The sequence below is a fragment of the Procambarus clarkii genome, chromosome 91, assembly GCF_040958095.1.
Source record: "Procambarus clarkii isolate CNS0578487 chromosome 91, FALCON_Pclarkii_2.0, whole genome shotgun sequence".
Lineage (NCBI taxonomy): Eukaryota > Metazoa > Arthropoda > Malacostraca > Decapoda > Cambaridae > Procambarus > Procambarus clarkii.
Window position 1 is genome coordinate 16,532,414 of NC_091240.1, and position 14,352 is coordinate 16,546,765.

Consider the following 14,352-nt stretch of genomic DNA (forward strand, 5'->3'; position numbering starts at 1 on the left):
AGCATCATCAGCAAACATGTTCATATAATTCTGTATACCAACTGGTAGATCATTTATGTACACAATAAACATCACTGGTGCAAGAACTGAACCCTGTGGTACTCCACTTGTGACATTTCTCCATTCTGATACATTGCCTCTGATTACTGCCCTCATTTTTCTATCAGTCAGAAAATTTTTCATCCATGATAGAAGCTTACCTGTCACCCCTCCAATATTTTCCAGTTTCCAGAACAACCTCTTATGTGGAACTCTGTCGAAAGCCTTTTTTAGGTCCAGATAGATGCAGTCAACCCAACCATCTCTTTCCTGTAATATCTCTGTGGCTCGATCATAGAAACTGAGTAAATTCGATACACAGGATCTTCCAGATCGAAAACCATACTGTCTGTCTGATATTATATCATTTCTCTCTAGGTGTTCTACCCATTTAGTTTTGATTAGTTTTTCCAATACTTTCACTATTACACTTGTCAATGATACAGGTCTATAATTGAGGGGGTCTTCCCTGCTGCCACTTTTGTAGATTGGAACTATGTTAGCCTGTTTCCACCCATCTGCTACGATTCCTGTACACAGGGATGCCTGAAAGATCAGGTGAAGTGGAATGCTGAGCTCAGATGCACATTCTCTCAGAACCCATGGTGAAACGCCATCTGGGCCAGCTGCTTTGTTCTTACCGAGCTCCTTGAGCATTTTTTCCACTTCGTCTCTAGACACCTCTATGTGTTCTATGTTGTTCTCTGGAATTCTTATTGTATCTGGTTCCCTAAAGATTTCATTTTGTACAAACACACTTTGGAACTTTTCGTTTAGTGTTTCACACATTTCCTTTTCATCTTCCGTGAATCTATTTCCCATGTGTAAGGGTTAACTCATGCTGGGTGAAGAGAGAACAGTCACCAGACTCTTGACTCGCCTTAAGCATTGGCTACCACAAGTGAGGACGACTACTAAGGGAGTGACCCCCCAAACATTCCTGAGAAAAATTTGGCAATGCAATAGCAGCATTAGGGAGCACACAGGGAAGGGAACCCTATGTACATGCAACTCAAAGCATTCTACAAGCCAGGTTCATGCTGCACTGCAGTGTACAAGAAAGCTACTATGGGCAAATACCAAAAACACCTACTGTACCTGAATAAAGGAGCCCACACAAAAGAGGGGTGACCAGGGAACCACTATAGAAGTCAGGTGACTCCAACCGCATTTGTGTAAGAATTGACGGCTCAGACCCTGGGAGGTGGCGAGCTCATTCACCACTCCCACCAAACGAGTTGGGGAGGTGGGGCAAATGAGCTCAAACTAGTTTCAAGAGATTCAATCCTTTGTTTATATAGATGGGGGAGTTCGTTAGGGAGGTTTTGAGGCTTTAGTTTCTTTTGAACCCAGCAGTTGTTTTTTCCGACTTGCTGACGTTCTGGAAGCCTTCCCCATTAAGGTAGCAAAATATCACCGCTCCCTGCACCTCTGTGAGGGGAGACCAGGTTCTGGCTATGGTCCTGGTAATCCTAATAACTCCACGGCTGATGCGACCATTTGGGGGAAACCATCTCAGTTTATAGCTTTAGGGAGCCCCAGCCCACAGAAAACCAGCATTGAATGTAATGAAACGCCATTTTCTGGGTGAGTCCCGGAGGCTCCCCGGAGCTATCCCAGGCTGATATGCTAATGTCAGACTTTGGCATCAGTCATGTGTATGGAGTTCTTAGGCCTACCGGGGACCACGGCCAGAACCGGGCCCCCTCAGAGAGACAAGGGGAAGCAATGGCCTATAGAAGCCCCCGTGTGGTTGGAAGCATTCTATGTCTGCCATCGACCGGAACAGGCACCCAGAAAGGTAAGCACCTCAAAACAAACCCCTATTCTGGTTAAAATTGCTACCAAAAACCGAACTAGTGGATAGAACTCCCCAACCGAAAACAAGCAAACTAGTGTGACGTCACACACCGCCGCGCTGCTGTCTGCGCAGCTCCCCCCCCCCCGGGAGGGGGAAGGGGGAGTCCCAGACCCCCCGCGCCGGCTACACACACCTCAGTTCTTGAGGCTGGATGTCAAAAACGCGAAAAACCGCCGACCGGAGGGAGGGAGGGATGCCGGGGAGCCTCCGGGACTCACCCAGAAAATGGCGTTTCATTACATTCAACGCTGGTTTTCTGGGGGAAGCCCCGTCGGCTCCCCGGAGCTAACTACCCACAGACAGAAAAAAGAGGGACTTACCCGGGAGGCGGTCGTTACTCACTCCTCAACTCGAAGCTGAGACAACTGGCTGCAACCGCCGACCCAAAGCAACACAGGCCCGACGAGGCCCAGGGACATTCACAAGGTAACGAGCAGCCAGGACCCTGTTCGACCGCCAAAATCCCCGCGCCCGAATATCAGACCAAGACATATTCCCAAAGACGGCAGCAAGAGCCGCGAATTTACGAACGTCATGGGCACGGGGATAGACCGCAGGCTGGCTGGACTTAATAACCCTGCGGACGACCTGAGAGACCCGAACCCGCGAACAGGAAAGAAGGGAAACCGGATCAACCCACAGCGCGTCCCCGGACACAGAAGCTGTGGCGCACAAATAACGGCGAAGCGCCGCAACCGGACACAAAACATGATGCACCCCCGGCCTGACCAACCAAGCATCAACCACCCATGGACCTCTCCGGAACGCAGCAGTCTCATTCTTCGCCAGAAAAGAAGGAGACGGCTGCAAACGAACAAAACAATCACCACGACCAAAAGAGCAGAAACCCCTGCGCCGGAGGAGAGCATGAAGCTCCCCTACCCGACCCCCAGAAGCCAAAGCCAACAAGAAAAGTGCCTTGGAAAAACAATCCTGGACCGAAGGGGCCACAACGAAACGAGGAGATGAAAGGAAAGCGAGCACTCTGTCCAAAGACTATGACGGCTCAGGCGACGCATGAGCAGGCCGGAGGTGAAACAATGCACGAGACAGCTTGCGAAACGGCGCAGACGTAACATCAATACCGAAAGCAAGCTGAAGCGGCTCCGCCAGCGCCGCACGATACGAAGCGACAGTGTTAGGCATAAGATGACGGTCCTGAAACAACCACAAGAGGAAGGACAAGACCACCCGAACAGACAAGGAACGAACACGACGAAGACGCAAAAAGAAAAGAAAGGACCGCCAGGAAACTTCATACTGCCGCCGAGAAGAAGCCCTCAGGTGGGACACCAACAAGGAGGCCACCTGATCACCATAGAGATGATGATAGACTCGAGTCAAAAAAGCCATACGCGAAGACTCGAGGAGAAGATCGAACCAGCCACGTGACGTACCGGCCCGATCTGCTGAAAGAAGCGGAGCCGCGGGAAAACCCTCGGGTTCGGACACCGAGCAACCAGCGCCTGAAACCAAGGCTGGGCCGGCCACCAAGAGGCCAGAAGGACAACTCTCCCCTGGTAAGTCTCTAAGGTAGTCAGGACCTGGAGCAACAGCCGAACCGGGGGAAAGAGGTACAGGAACCCCCACCTCGACCAGTCTAGCCGAAAGGCATCGACCCCGATGGCCTTGCGATCGGGGAAGGGCGCCGCATAAACGGGAAGACGCCACGACCACGCCGATGCGAAGAGGTCCACTTCGGGGCGCCCGAACGTCTGGCAAAGCCAACGGAAGGACCCGTCGTCGACTGTCCACTCCGTGGAGAGGGGAACGAAGCGAGACAGGGCGTCGGCCAAGACGTTGGACACGCCCCGTACGTGAACCGCCAGGAGAGCTAAACCCCGAGAACTCAGCAGACGAGTCACCCGAAGCGACCAACCCCAAAGAGACAAGGACCGCATTGAACCCCCACGGTTCAGGCAATGAACCACCGGAGAGCAGTCCGAATGGAGTCGAATCGTCGATCCGCGGGCCACCCGAATCCTCCCCAGAGCAAACCACACTGCCGCGAACTCCCGCACTGTGCTGTGAGCTCGACGGAAGGACGGATCCCAACGTCCCTGGCCGGCCTGGTGAGCACTGGTCACAAAACCCCAGCCGAGAGACGACGCATCCGTGTACACATCGAGCGAGGGCTCGGGTAGGCGCCAAGGCACTGAACCCCGAAAAACCCGAAGAGGAAACCGGTGACGCAGCAACCGACGCAAGGCCCCCGGGAGTCGAACTCTACGATCGCGAGAGAGGCGGAAGTGGGAACCCCGAAGGAACCAGAACAGCCGTCGAAGCCAAACCCGACCTGGAGGGTAGACCACCATCGCGAAGTTCAGGCTCCCGCACAGCCCCTCGAGCAACCGCCGGGTGACCCGAGGGCTCTCCAGAAACAGACGAAGGCGGGACCGCAGCCGCAGGAGAGACTCCGGAGGGAGAGACAAGGAGGCGGTTTGAGAGTCCCAAACGAGACCCAGCCAAGTCCGAACCTGAGAGGGAACCAGATGGGACTTCCTCCAGTTCACCAAGAACCCGAACTCGGCGAGCTGGGAAAGAACCAAATCCCTGGCTAGCAAGCAAGCTGACTGGCTGGGAGCCCAAACCAGCCAGTCGTCGAGGTAGGCCAACACCCGAACACCTAGGAGACGCAAACGAGCCACCACAACCCGTGTAAGGCGCGTGACCACCACAACCCGTGTAAGGCGCGTGAACACGCGAGGTGCCAGGTTCAACCCGAACGGGAGACAACGAAAGCGGTAACTCAGACGCCCCACAACAAAACCGAGCCAGTCCCTGAACCGCGGATGAATCGGGACATGCCAATAAACGTCCCGGAGGTCCAGGGACACCATCCAAGCTCCCGGCTCCAAGAGGAGCTGAACCTGAGACAGCGTAGTCATCCGAAAGGAGGGGCAATGAACCCAGGGGTTCAGACGGGACAAGTCCAGAATGAACCACAGGTCCGCGCAGTCCTGTTTCGGAACCGGAAACAGACGGGAAACCCATCTGAGGGACGACGACGCCCAAGCGTACCCACTCCAAGACGACTCGACAGAGCGCAGGGAAAGAAACCTGCCCTGCCAGCCCCTCCCCCCTTTGGGGGGTCGGGGCTGGCAGGGCACCTTGCCACCGCAGGCCGCAAGACACGACCCGAAAGACCCACGAATCGTGGGACCAGGCGCGGGCGAACAGTGCAAGCCACCCCCCTATCGCCCTGTCAAGGGGGCAAACCGCGAAAGGGCCGGCGACCCTTACGAGACCCAGAACCCCGCACAGCGCGAACTCCGCGCCGACCAGACGAGGGAGGGTCCGCAGGAGGAGCCAACCCCGAACCTGACACCAGAGGCCTACCACAACGAGAGGAATCCCGAGCCCTGGCACGACCTTTCCGGGAAGACCCACCCCGGGACCCCCGGAAAACCAACAAGTCCGACATCGAACGACAAGTTGCCGACGCAGCCTGAATAAACTGCGCCACGGCCGACTCCGCAAACAGGAGAGGATAAAAAGGTGAAGAACGCCTAAGAGCCAGAGCCCAAGCAGATTCCATGGAGGAACCCAGCACCGCCTGTAGACACGTGAGACGGGAAGCATAAAACAGGGAAACCGCATCCTGTAAAATCGGCGTGAACCCCGGGACGGACCCAAGCGTCCCCACATCCTCCACGAGCCAATCCGAAGACAGCTCCAGGAGGGAAAAGAACCGCAAGGCCGAACTCAAAAGGCCCCGGGCGCACAAGTCCTCCGCAACGAGCGCCGCCGAAAGGGAGGGAACCTGAACATGGAGCTGAATAACGCCCACATCGCGCGGAAGGGCAGGGGCAAACAAGCACTCATTCAGGTACTCAAGTTCGCCCCCCAGGAAAACCTGAAGCACTGTGGAAGCTTCCCGCCACTCCAGCGTGCGGGAACGACAGAAGGAATGCCAGGAATCCAGACCAAACAAGGGGCAGTCTGCTAGCCAGGACAACTCCGGAACCTCGTAACGGAGCCAGAAAGGGAACGAAGCCCCAAACCTGAATGTGGACGGATCCATTTCCGAGGCATAATCCGGGTCACGCAGGAGGTAAGCTGCAAAGGCCGCTCGCACCACACCAGGTTGGATGCGATAAGCCGAAAACCTCCGGAAGGACGGAACCGACGTACCCGGGGGAACACGGAACCGAACCCGGGGAGGGGCCGACACCAAATCCAACTCGTATGCAGAGGGGGGAAAAGAAAACCCCACTCCTTGTAACAATAAGCCCCGCACAGTGGGAAGAAAAACCCAGGCGGGGTCCAGCGGGGCCCAAGGCCCCCAAGTCAGCCCCTCCCCAGCCTCGAGGTCCTGCACCACAGGACCCAAGGCCGAGTCCTCTCCCCAAGCCCCGACCCCACAAGACAAGGACGGAGCAGCCGCTAAAGCTGGAGGAAGGAGGGCCCACTGGTCAGACCCTGAAGCTTCGGCCGGGAGACAAGACTCGAATGCCTATGCCACCCCCCCGGAAGGGGCACCCCCCGAAGCTGCCCGAGTCTCGAGATCAAGTAACCCCTGCTCCGACCCCGAAACCCTCAGACGCTTCGGGGCCGGAAGCAGGGGCGGGGGACCAGAACGAACAGAAGGGGAAGGACGAGGAGGTGCGGACTGAACCAGGATCGAAGCGACCCCCACCCCCAAGTCCAGGTCTCGAAAAGCAAAGCGGGGCAGCCCCGGGGCATCCGGGGAAGCAACCAACCAAGCGCGTTGCAACAGACGAAACCTAGACTGCAACGCACACGCCGCCTGTACCCAAATAGAATCATCAGAGGATTGGGTAAATTGAGTCACAAGCAAGCAGCAACACTCACAGGACTCAGGGTCAAAAGTATCACCGACCCAACAGGCAGCATGGCAGAGGCAAAAACAATGAGGGTCACCCTGAGACAAGGGGACCGAGCAACCCTCAAACTCGCACACAGCGAGTGGGGACTCAGGGGTCACATCCATCGGACCCACGCGCCCCCTAGGGGATTCCCAGGGTCCTGAGCGTTTACTTTAAGAGGACTCGCGCTCAGGTAGTCCCAGGCAGGGTGCTGCAAACTGGCACCCAAAACTACCAAGCAAACTTCTAAAGCTGAACCCCAGGGACGTGTACACTCACGGGGACCTAGCAGGGGGCGCCACCGAGGAGAACAGTGGAAGGGCAAAAACAAACTGAATAAAATGACAGAACCCCCCACCAGGCAAAAACAAAAAGAAAAACAAAACCCCGCAAGAGGACAGCGAACCCCAAGGAACAGAGCCGGCCGCGATGTTGGGAAATACAAGCTGAGCAGCACTCTGCGCCCCTACCAGTGCAAACTGCCTCTTACCTGCCGGTAACAAGGGAGAACAGAACACCCAAGAGCCCAACAGGCGGCCGAAAAACCGAAAGGTAAAACGGACCAGCAGAGGCAGACCCCGAGGAGCCTGTGGAAGGTGGCCCCAAGCCCCAAGGGCAGTACTTACAGGGCACCTAGGGAAGGCAGCCCTAGGCGCATGCAGCCCGAGTACTGAAGATAACTCCTGGCTCTAGCACCCACAAAACCAACACCACACGCAAAGCACAGTGCAGTAGCGACACCGGAGCCAGAGCACACGACCATCGCCTATAGCATCAGCCTCAAGAACTGAGGTGTGGGTAGCCGGCGCGGGGGGTCTGGGGCTCCCCCTTCCCCCTCCCGGGGAGGGGGGAGCTGCGCAGACAGCGGCGCGGCGGTGTGTGACGCCACACTAGTTTGCTTGTTTTCGGTTGGGGAGTTCTATCCACTAGTTCGGGTTTTGGTAGCAATTTTAACCAGAATAGGGGTTTGTTTTGAGGCGCTTACCTTTCTGGGTACCTGTTCCGGTCGATGGCAGACATAGAATGCTTCCAACCACACGGGGGCTTCTATAGGCCATTGCTCCCCTTGCCTCTCTGAGGGGGCCCGGTTCTGGCCGTGGTCCCCGGTAGGCCTAAGAACTCCATACACATGACTGATGCCAAAGTCTGACATTAGCATATCAGCCTGGGATAGCTCCGGGGAGCCGACGGGGCTCCCCCCAGAAAATATATTGTTTTTAGATGAGAATCCTGGAAAAACTGTACAGAGATACAGTGGTACCTCGCATAACGATTGCCCCAAAAGACGAATATTTTGGGTAACAAACGGCCCGATCGGCGTCAAATCGTCCCGTATGACGAACGCTGGTGTGAGTAACGTCAACACCACATGGTGGGGTTGCGCTGCTTCTTGCACATTCTTAGACGCCTCCGACGATGCACATAAATTATGTTGTTCTTGTTTAAAGATGCTAATGATGCTGGGATATAAAAGGGTGACTGCTGAGATGTTGCAAAGCATTGACGTTTTTGTAGGAAAAAGAAATGAAATGTCTGATATACAACAAATGTCAAAAAGGTTCGTTCGGTGTTCGGCAGGTAGGCTGCTCCATTATAACAATCTTTCTTTGTTTCAAATGTGTTCCATTTGTTTTTTATTTGTCATTTACGTCTCAATAATGGAGAAGCCTACCTTACATACACTGAATAAACCATTATGACATTTTCCTTTCTTCAAATGTGTTCAATATTTATTTTTCATTTGTCTTATAGCAAAAGGTTCGTTCGGTGGTCGGCAGGTAGGCTGCTCCATGTTTCTTACATACAAAAAACGTAAATAATAAAAAAAATGAATTATTTTGAAAACCAGTACAAATGTCAAAAATGTTCGTTCGGTGGTCTACAGGTCGGCTGCTCCATGTTTCTTAAAAAAAAAAAAAATAAAAAAAATAAAGGAACTGTTGAAACAATTTGAAAAATGGACAAATGTCATAAAGGTTCGTTCAGTATTTGTCTGGTAGGCTGCTCCATTATTGAGACGTAAGTAACAAATACAAAACAAATGGAACACATTTGAAACAAAGAAAGATTGTCATAATGGAGCAGCCTACCCAACAAACACTGAACGAACCTTTTGCTATAACGAATATGAAAGACAAGGGCTGCTGGTTGGGTTAGTAGTGCGTGAGCAACCATTTGTGGCACACGTGCCTCTGGCTCTCAAACACCTGTCCCACACGGTGTTGAAAGACTGTGCTCAGTCGGTGCAATTCAGACCCTATTGTTTGAAGAACATAAGGGTCATAACATTAGTGAAGCTAGGCGCAATAAGGGCTTAACACAACGGTCGGATGCCAGTGATACAGCACCTATGAGGATGATACAGCGAGCGTATCCAGGTGTAGCTCTGAGCCCCACCCTTGCCATCTCTAATGTATATAGATGATACATAGATGAATCGTTTTCTGCGTTCAGTGATGATGCATCTGATACAAGTAGCATAGATGAACAGTGTTAGCGGCTTCCATGGTGGTGGTGTTCATTGATATTTTCAAGAATATCTGAATCTCTTCCTGACTGATGGACACTCTTTGAGGCTAGCTGAATTTCTTCCTGACTGATGGACACTCTTTGAGGCTAGCTGAATCTCTTCCTGTGTGGGACCTTACAAAGCGATCTTTTCAAGACTACCTTACAAATTGAGCTTTTCCTACAATCATTTCAATACTACTTTATGCTTTACAAGCTTGGCTACATACCACCTACAAGTACTAAAGCCAAGGGTGCACGTAAGTGCGTTATTTGCAAGCACACAGAACGATGAAACAGGAAACGAAAATCTATCTGTAGCTGGTGCAAGGAGAGCAAAGTCGCGCTGTGTACCATGGACTACTTCGTTGACTATTACGCACCTCCAAAGTACTGAGTGTGTAATACAGTGTGTTACTGTGTAAATAGTATGTTAAACTGTACATATTGTAATTTTAGTGAATTTTTACCACATAATATTGTGACAATGAACATTTATTGTGGACACACTACTGACACATGTATCACAGTTTCATGGAAAATTATGAACATTCTACTGTATACATATTGTAAAGGTCACAAATATGCATCATATACAATAAAAGAAATAAATAAAACCAAATTGGAAATGCATAGAAAAAATATCTGAAAATATATTTGTGGCAACACGTGGTGCTTGAATGGCCTGCGCGACCATGTCTGGGAGCTTCACACACGGACGACCAGCCCCTGATGACGTCACAGCGCACCTTGTCCACGCCCTCACAGCCAAAGTAAGTGGAATTTGGTAATTATTTTTACATAGACATGTTCAGGGACGGTAATTTATCATTTTACAAAGAAAAATTATATTTTGGGGAACATTTGATGTCATGCAAATGAAATTATGATGTCATGATTTCACTGGGGAAATCTCACAATAAACACAGTGCATCACACTGGTTACATGGGGGACACTCGTTTTGTATGACGTCCGTTTCACATGACGAACATGGAATGGATTAAATTCGTTATGCGAGGTACCACTGTACTGTGGAGTCAACCTAGATGTGTTAGTACCACATATACAGCCATACCTGCATTGATGCTAACAACATCCGGATCATAAAGGCCATCCACTGCAAGAAGCTGACATGAAAGCTGTGTATCACCGCAGTAGCCAACAGGAAACAATGGACGAACCGAGCGATCTGTTGAAAATTATCATGTCAACAAAGGTGAAACACCCTCTACCAAGATAAAGTTCTGGATTTTTTATTAAATTACCTTAAAAATCAACATATTACATAAATAATGAATTACATCTTGTAAAAAATCTATAGCATGAATAGACACCTTATAAGAGCACAGACTGTCTCTACTACAGAACATGCATAAACTTATCACAATTCACAAAGCACACAGTCTATATGATATACCTATATATATAAGGTACAGTCAAGGAAATATATTTCGTTATCCCTCAGTTTCTTGGAACATACAAAATAACAAAGTTGCTTTTGTTGTCATCGTAGTATTGGGTTAGATTATGAATGAATAGGTGCTTTCTAATGAAAAGTCTCATTGGTCAAAACACCACACACCGATTTATATACAGTAATTCATACTGCTAAAGAAAGGAAAATAGTGTAGAACAATGAATAAAAATGAATGTGGATCAGTGAAAAATACATCAACACAAAACATTTTTTCAAGTTAAAAGTGGTTTTTGTAAACATTTATATTTGCGTAAATATTATATATACTGTTTACCTGGTTGATGGGGTTCTGGGAGTTCTTCTACTCTCCAAGCCCGGCCCGAGGCCAGGCTTGACTTGTGAGAGTTTGGTCCACTAGGCTGTTGCTTGGAGCGGCCCGCAGGCCCACATACCCACCACAGCCCAGTTGGTCCGGCACTCCTTGGAGGAAACAATCTAGTTTCTTCTTGAAGATGTCCACTGTTGTTCCGGCAATATTTCTTATGCTCGCTGGGAGGACGTTGAACAACCGCGGACCTCTGATGTTTATACAGTGTTCTCTGATTGTGCCTATGGCACCTCTGCTCGTCACTGGTTCTATTCTGCATATTCTTCCATATCGTTCACTCCAATACGTTGTTATTTTACTGTGTAGATTTGGTACTTGGCCCTCCAGTATCTTCCAGGTGTATATTATTTGATATCTCTCTCGTCTTCTTTCTAGTGAGTACATTTGGAGAGCTTTAAGACAATCCCAATAATTTAGGTGCTTTATCGCGTCTATGTGTGCCGTATATGTTCTCTGTATTCCCTCTATTTCAGCAATCTCTCCTGCTCTGAAGGGGACAGTGAGTACTGAGCAGTACTCAAGTACTGTACTTTACATGAATGATGGTATCAAGACCGAATCACTGTACACTCCAATATTTAGCACATAATATTATGTATATTATGAGAGAGTGACATGAAGAGGTAGAGGGAGGGGGGAAAAAAAAAAAGAGAACTCCCCAAATAAAAACGAGCAAACAAGCATTATCTCTCATGAGCCGTACCGCCTGTCTGCGCAGCTCCCCCCTCCCTGGGAGGGGGAAGGGGGAACCCCAGCCCCCATGCCAGTGATCCACCCACCAGTTCTGAGGCTGGATGTCAAAAACACTCGAAAAACTGCCAACTGGAGGGAGGGAGGGAGGGAGGGAGGCCAGGGAGCCTCCAGGACTCACCAAGAAAATTGTGTTTCATTACATTCATCGCTGGTTTTCTGGGGGAAGCTGCTATGGCTCACCAGAGCTGCTTCAACAAAGAGGAAAACAGAGGGACTTACCCAGGAGGCAGTCGGTGCTCACATCTCAACTCGAAGTCGAGACAACAGGTTTCAACCGCTGGCCCAAAGCAACACAGGCCCAACTAGGCCTGTGTTGGGGTAAGAACATAACCAGGAACATTCATGAGGTAGCGTGCAGCCAGGACCCTGTTCGACCGCCCAAAACCCCATGCCTGAATGTCAGCCCAGGACATGTTACCGAAGATTGCAGCAAGTGTAGCAAACTTACTAATGTCATGGGCACGGGGATAGACCGCAGGCCGGCAAGACTGAATAACTCTGCGGACGACCCGAAAGACCCGAACTCGAGACCAGGGAAGAAAAGAAACCGGAACAACTCAAAGCGCATCCCCAGCCCCCGAGGCCGTGGCGCACAAAAGAACAGCGGAGAGCCGCAACCAGACACAACCATGATGCACCCCTGGCCTGACCAACCAAGCATCAATAACCCAAGGACCCCTTTGGACAGCAGCAGTCTCATTCTTCGCCAGAAAAGCAAGAGACGGCTGCAAACGAATAAACCTATCACCACGACCAAAAGAGCAGAAACCCCTGCGCCGGAGGAGAGCATGAAGCTCCCCAACACAACCCCCAGAGGCCAATGTCAACAAGAAAGAGCTTTGGAAAAACAATCCTGAACAGAAGGGGCCACAACAAACCGAGGCAAAAACAGAAAGGATAGAACTCTGTCCAAAGACTAGGAAGGCTCAGGCGGCGCATGAGCAGGCCGGATTCGAACAACGCCCAAGACAGCTTGCAAAACGGTGCAGAAGGAACATAAAAATTGAATGCAATTCGTAGGCTCCGCCAGCACCGCACGAGACAAGGTGATAGTATGTGTCAAGCCAACGGTCCCAAACTGCCACGGAAGAAGGACAAGACCACATCAATAAAAACTGCAGGATACCTATGAAGAGACAAAAAGAAAAGGAAGGACCGCCAGCAAAACCCCATACCGCCACCGAGACGAAGCACGCAGGTGGGACACCATCAACGAAGCCACCTGATCGCCAAATAGATGGTGAGAGACTCGAGTCAAAAGTAACAGACTTGAAGATTCGAGAAGACCGAACCATCCTCATCATGAACCAGACCGATCATTTGAAAGAGACGGAGCCCTGGGAAAACCCCTGGGGTGCAGACACCGAGCAACCAGCGCCTGAAGCCAAGGCTGGCAAGGAATCAGAAGGAATGTCCACCACGAAATCAGGAACCCAAACCCGGCAAGCCAGGAAAGAACCAACTCGGGTGAGCAGACACGCCTCGTTCGAGAGGAAACCCCCCCCCCCCCAGGACCCCTAAAGAACCAACAAGGCCAAGTACGGATGACAACGAGAAGAAGCCGCTTGCCGAAAGAGCTGAACCGCAGACTCTGCAAACAGCAAGGACAAAATGGTGACGAAAACCTAAAAGCCAGGGGCCCAGGCCGAGGCCAATGAGGAAGCGAGCACCATGAGCCGACACGCGAGACGCGAAGCGAAAAATAGCGACACTGCAACCCGCAACCAGCTCTAGCCAGGCAGAATGATGCACACGTCGCCGAGTAATACATGAGGAGAGAATTATGCAGGACATGCACCGCACTAAAACAAAAATGTACGCTCCAGAAAAGGAACACAAAGAAATGGCCGTAGTCAGGGCTGAAATTCTAGCTCCCTCTGTCCCAACGAAAAGGAACTGTAGGGGCAGGAGTGGTTGATTGGAAAGCTACATCCTCCATCAGACATTGCAACACAGAAGCTGGTAGTAACATACAAGACGATGAAAGAACTTAGTTCTCTAACTGAATAGCGGAGCTGTCCAATCGCAGGGAAGAAAATGTACACAGTCCAGCCTAGCACCAACACTAGTATAGCCAATAAGCACATACGAAGACACACAAGGTGCAACACACCAATTAGAAACTAGCAAACTTATGGATTGTGTCCGATAGTGCAAATTAAACACGATCAGGGGTACGACATCAGTGTCAAGGCAAGCACGTGCACCACTGCTTGGTCAAAGTGTACACAACTAGATGTGATAGTGAAGATCATAACAAATAGTGAATAAGATAGCGAAGAAGTGATTCTGAATGTATAGCATTAGATATATCGGTGCTAAGAGGAACAGCAGGCTTACTGGTGATATATAGCGACAAGTTGGAGGGACCTATGCCTGGCAGCGGTGTAGATGGAGACCAGGAGGCCTACGAGGAGTAAACACGTCTGTCAACAGTACTTTTAACACCTGTTTGTGCTGTGGGATGTTTTGAATTGGCAGTAAGGTAAGGCCTCTCAAAAAATAGTCAGTCAATCAACGGTGTACAATGTTTTTGCATTTTAATAGTTAGTCCTG

General features: G+C 50.8%; 1 protein-coding gene across 3 annotated transcripts in view; it reads right to left on the reverse strand.

Moving 5' to 3' along the window:
* PNPase (polyribonucleotide nucleotidyltransferase 1) overlaps positions 1-14,352 on the reverse strand; it is a 343,937-nt gene that overhangs the window by 286,165 nt on the left and 43,420 nt on the right. For all 3 annotated transcript variants that reach the window (XM_045767790.2, XM_045767791.2, XM_069318828.1), the window contains exon 3: positions 10,314-10,427. In XM_045767790.2, coding sequence (XP_045623746.1) covers positions 10,314-10,427 — 114 coding nt within the window. The remainder of the gene's footprint in view (positions 1-10,313; positions 10,428-14,352) is intronic.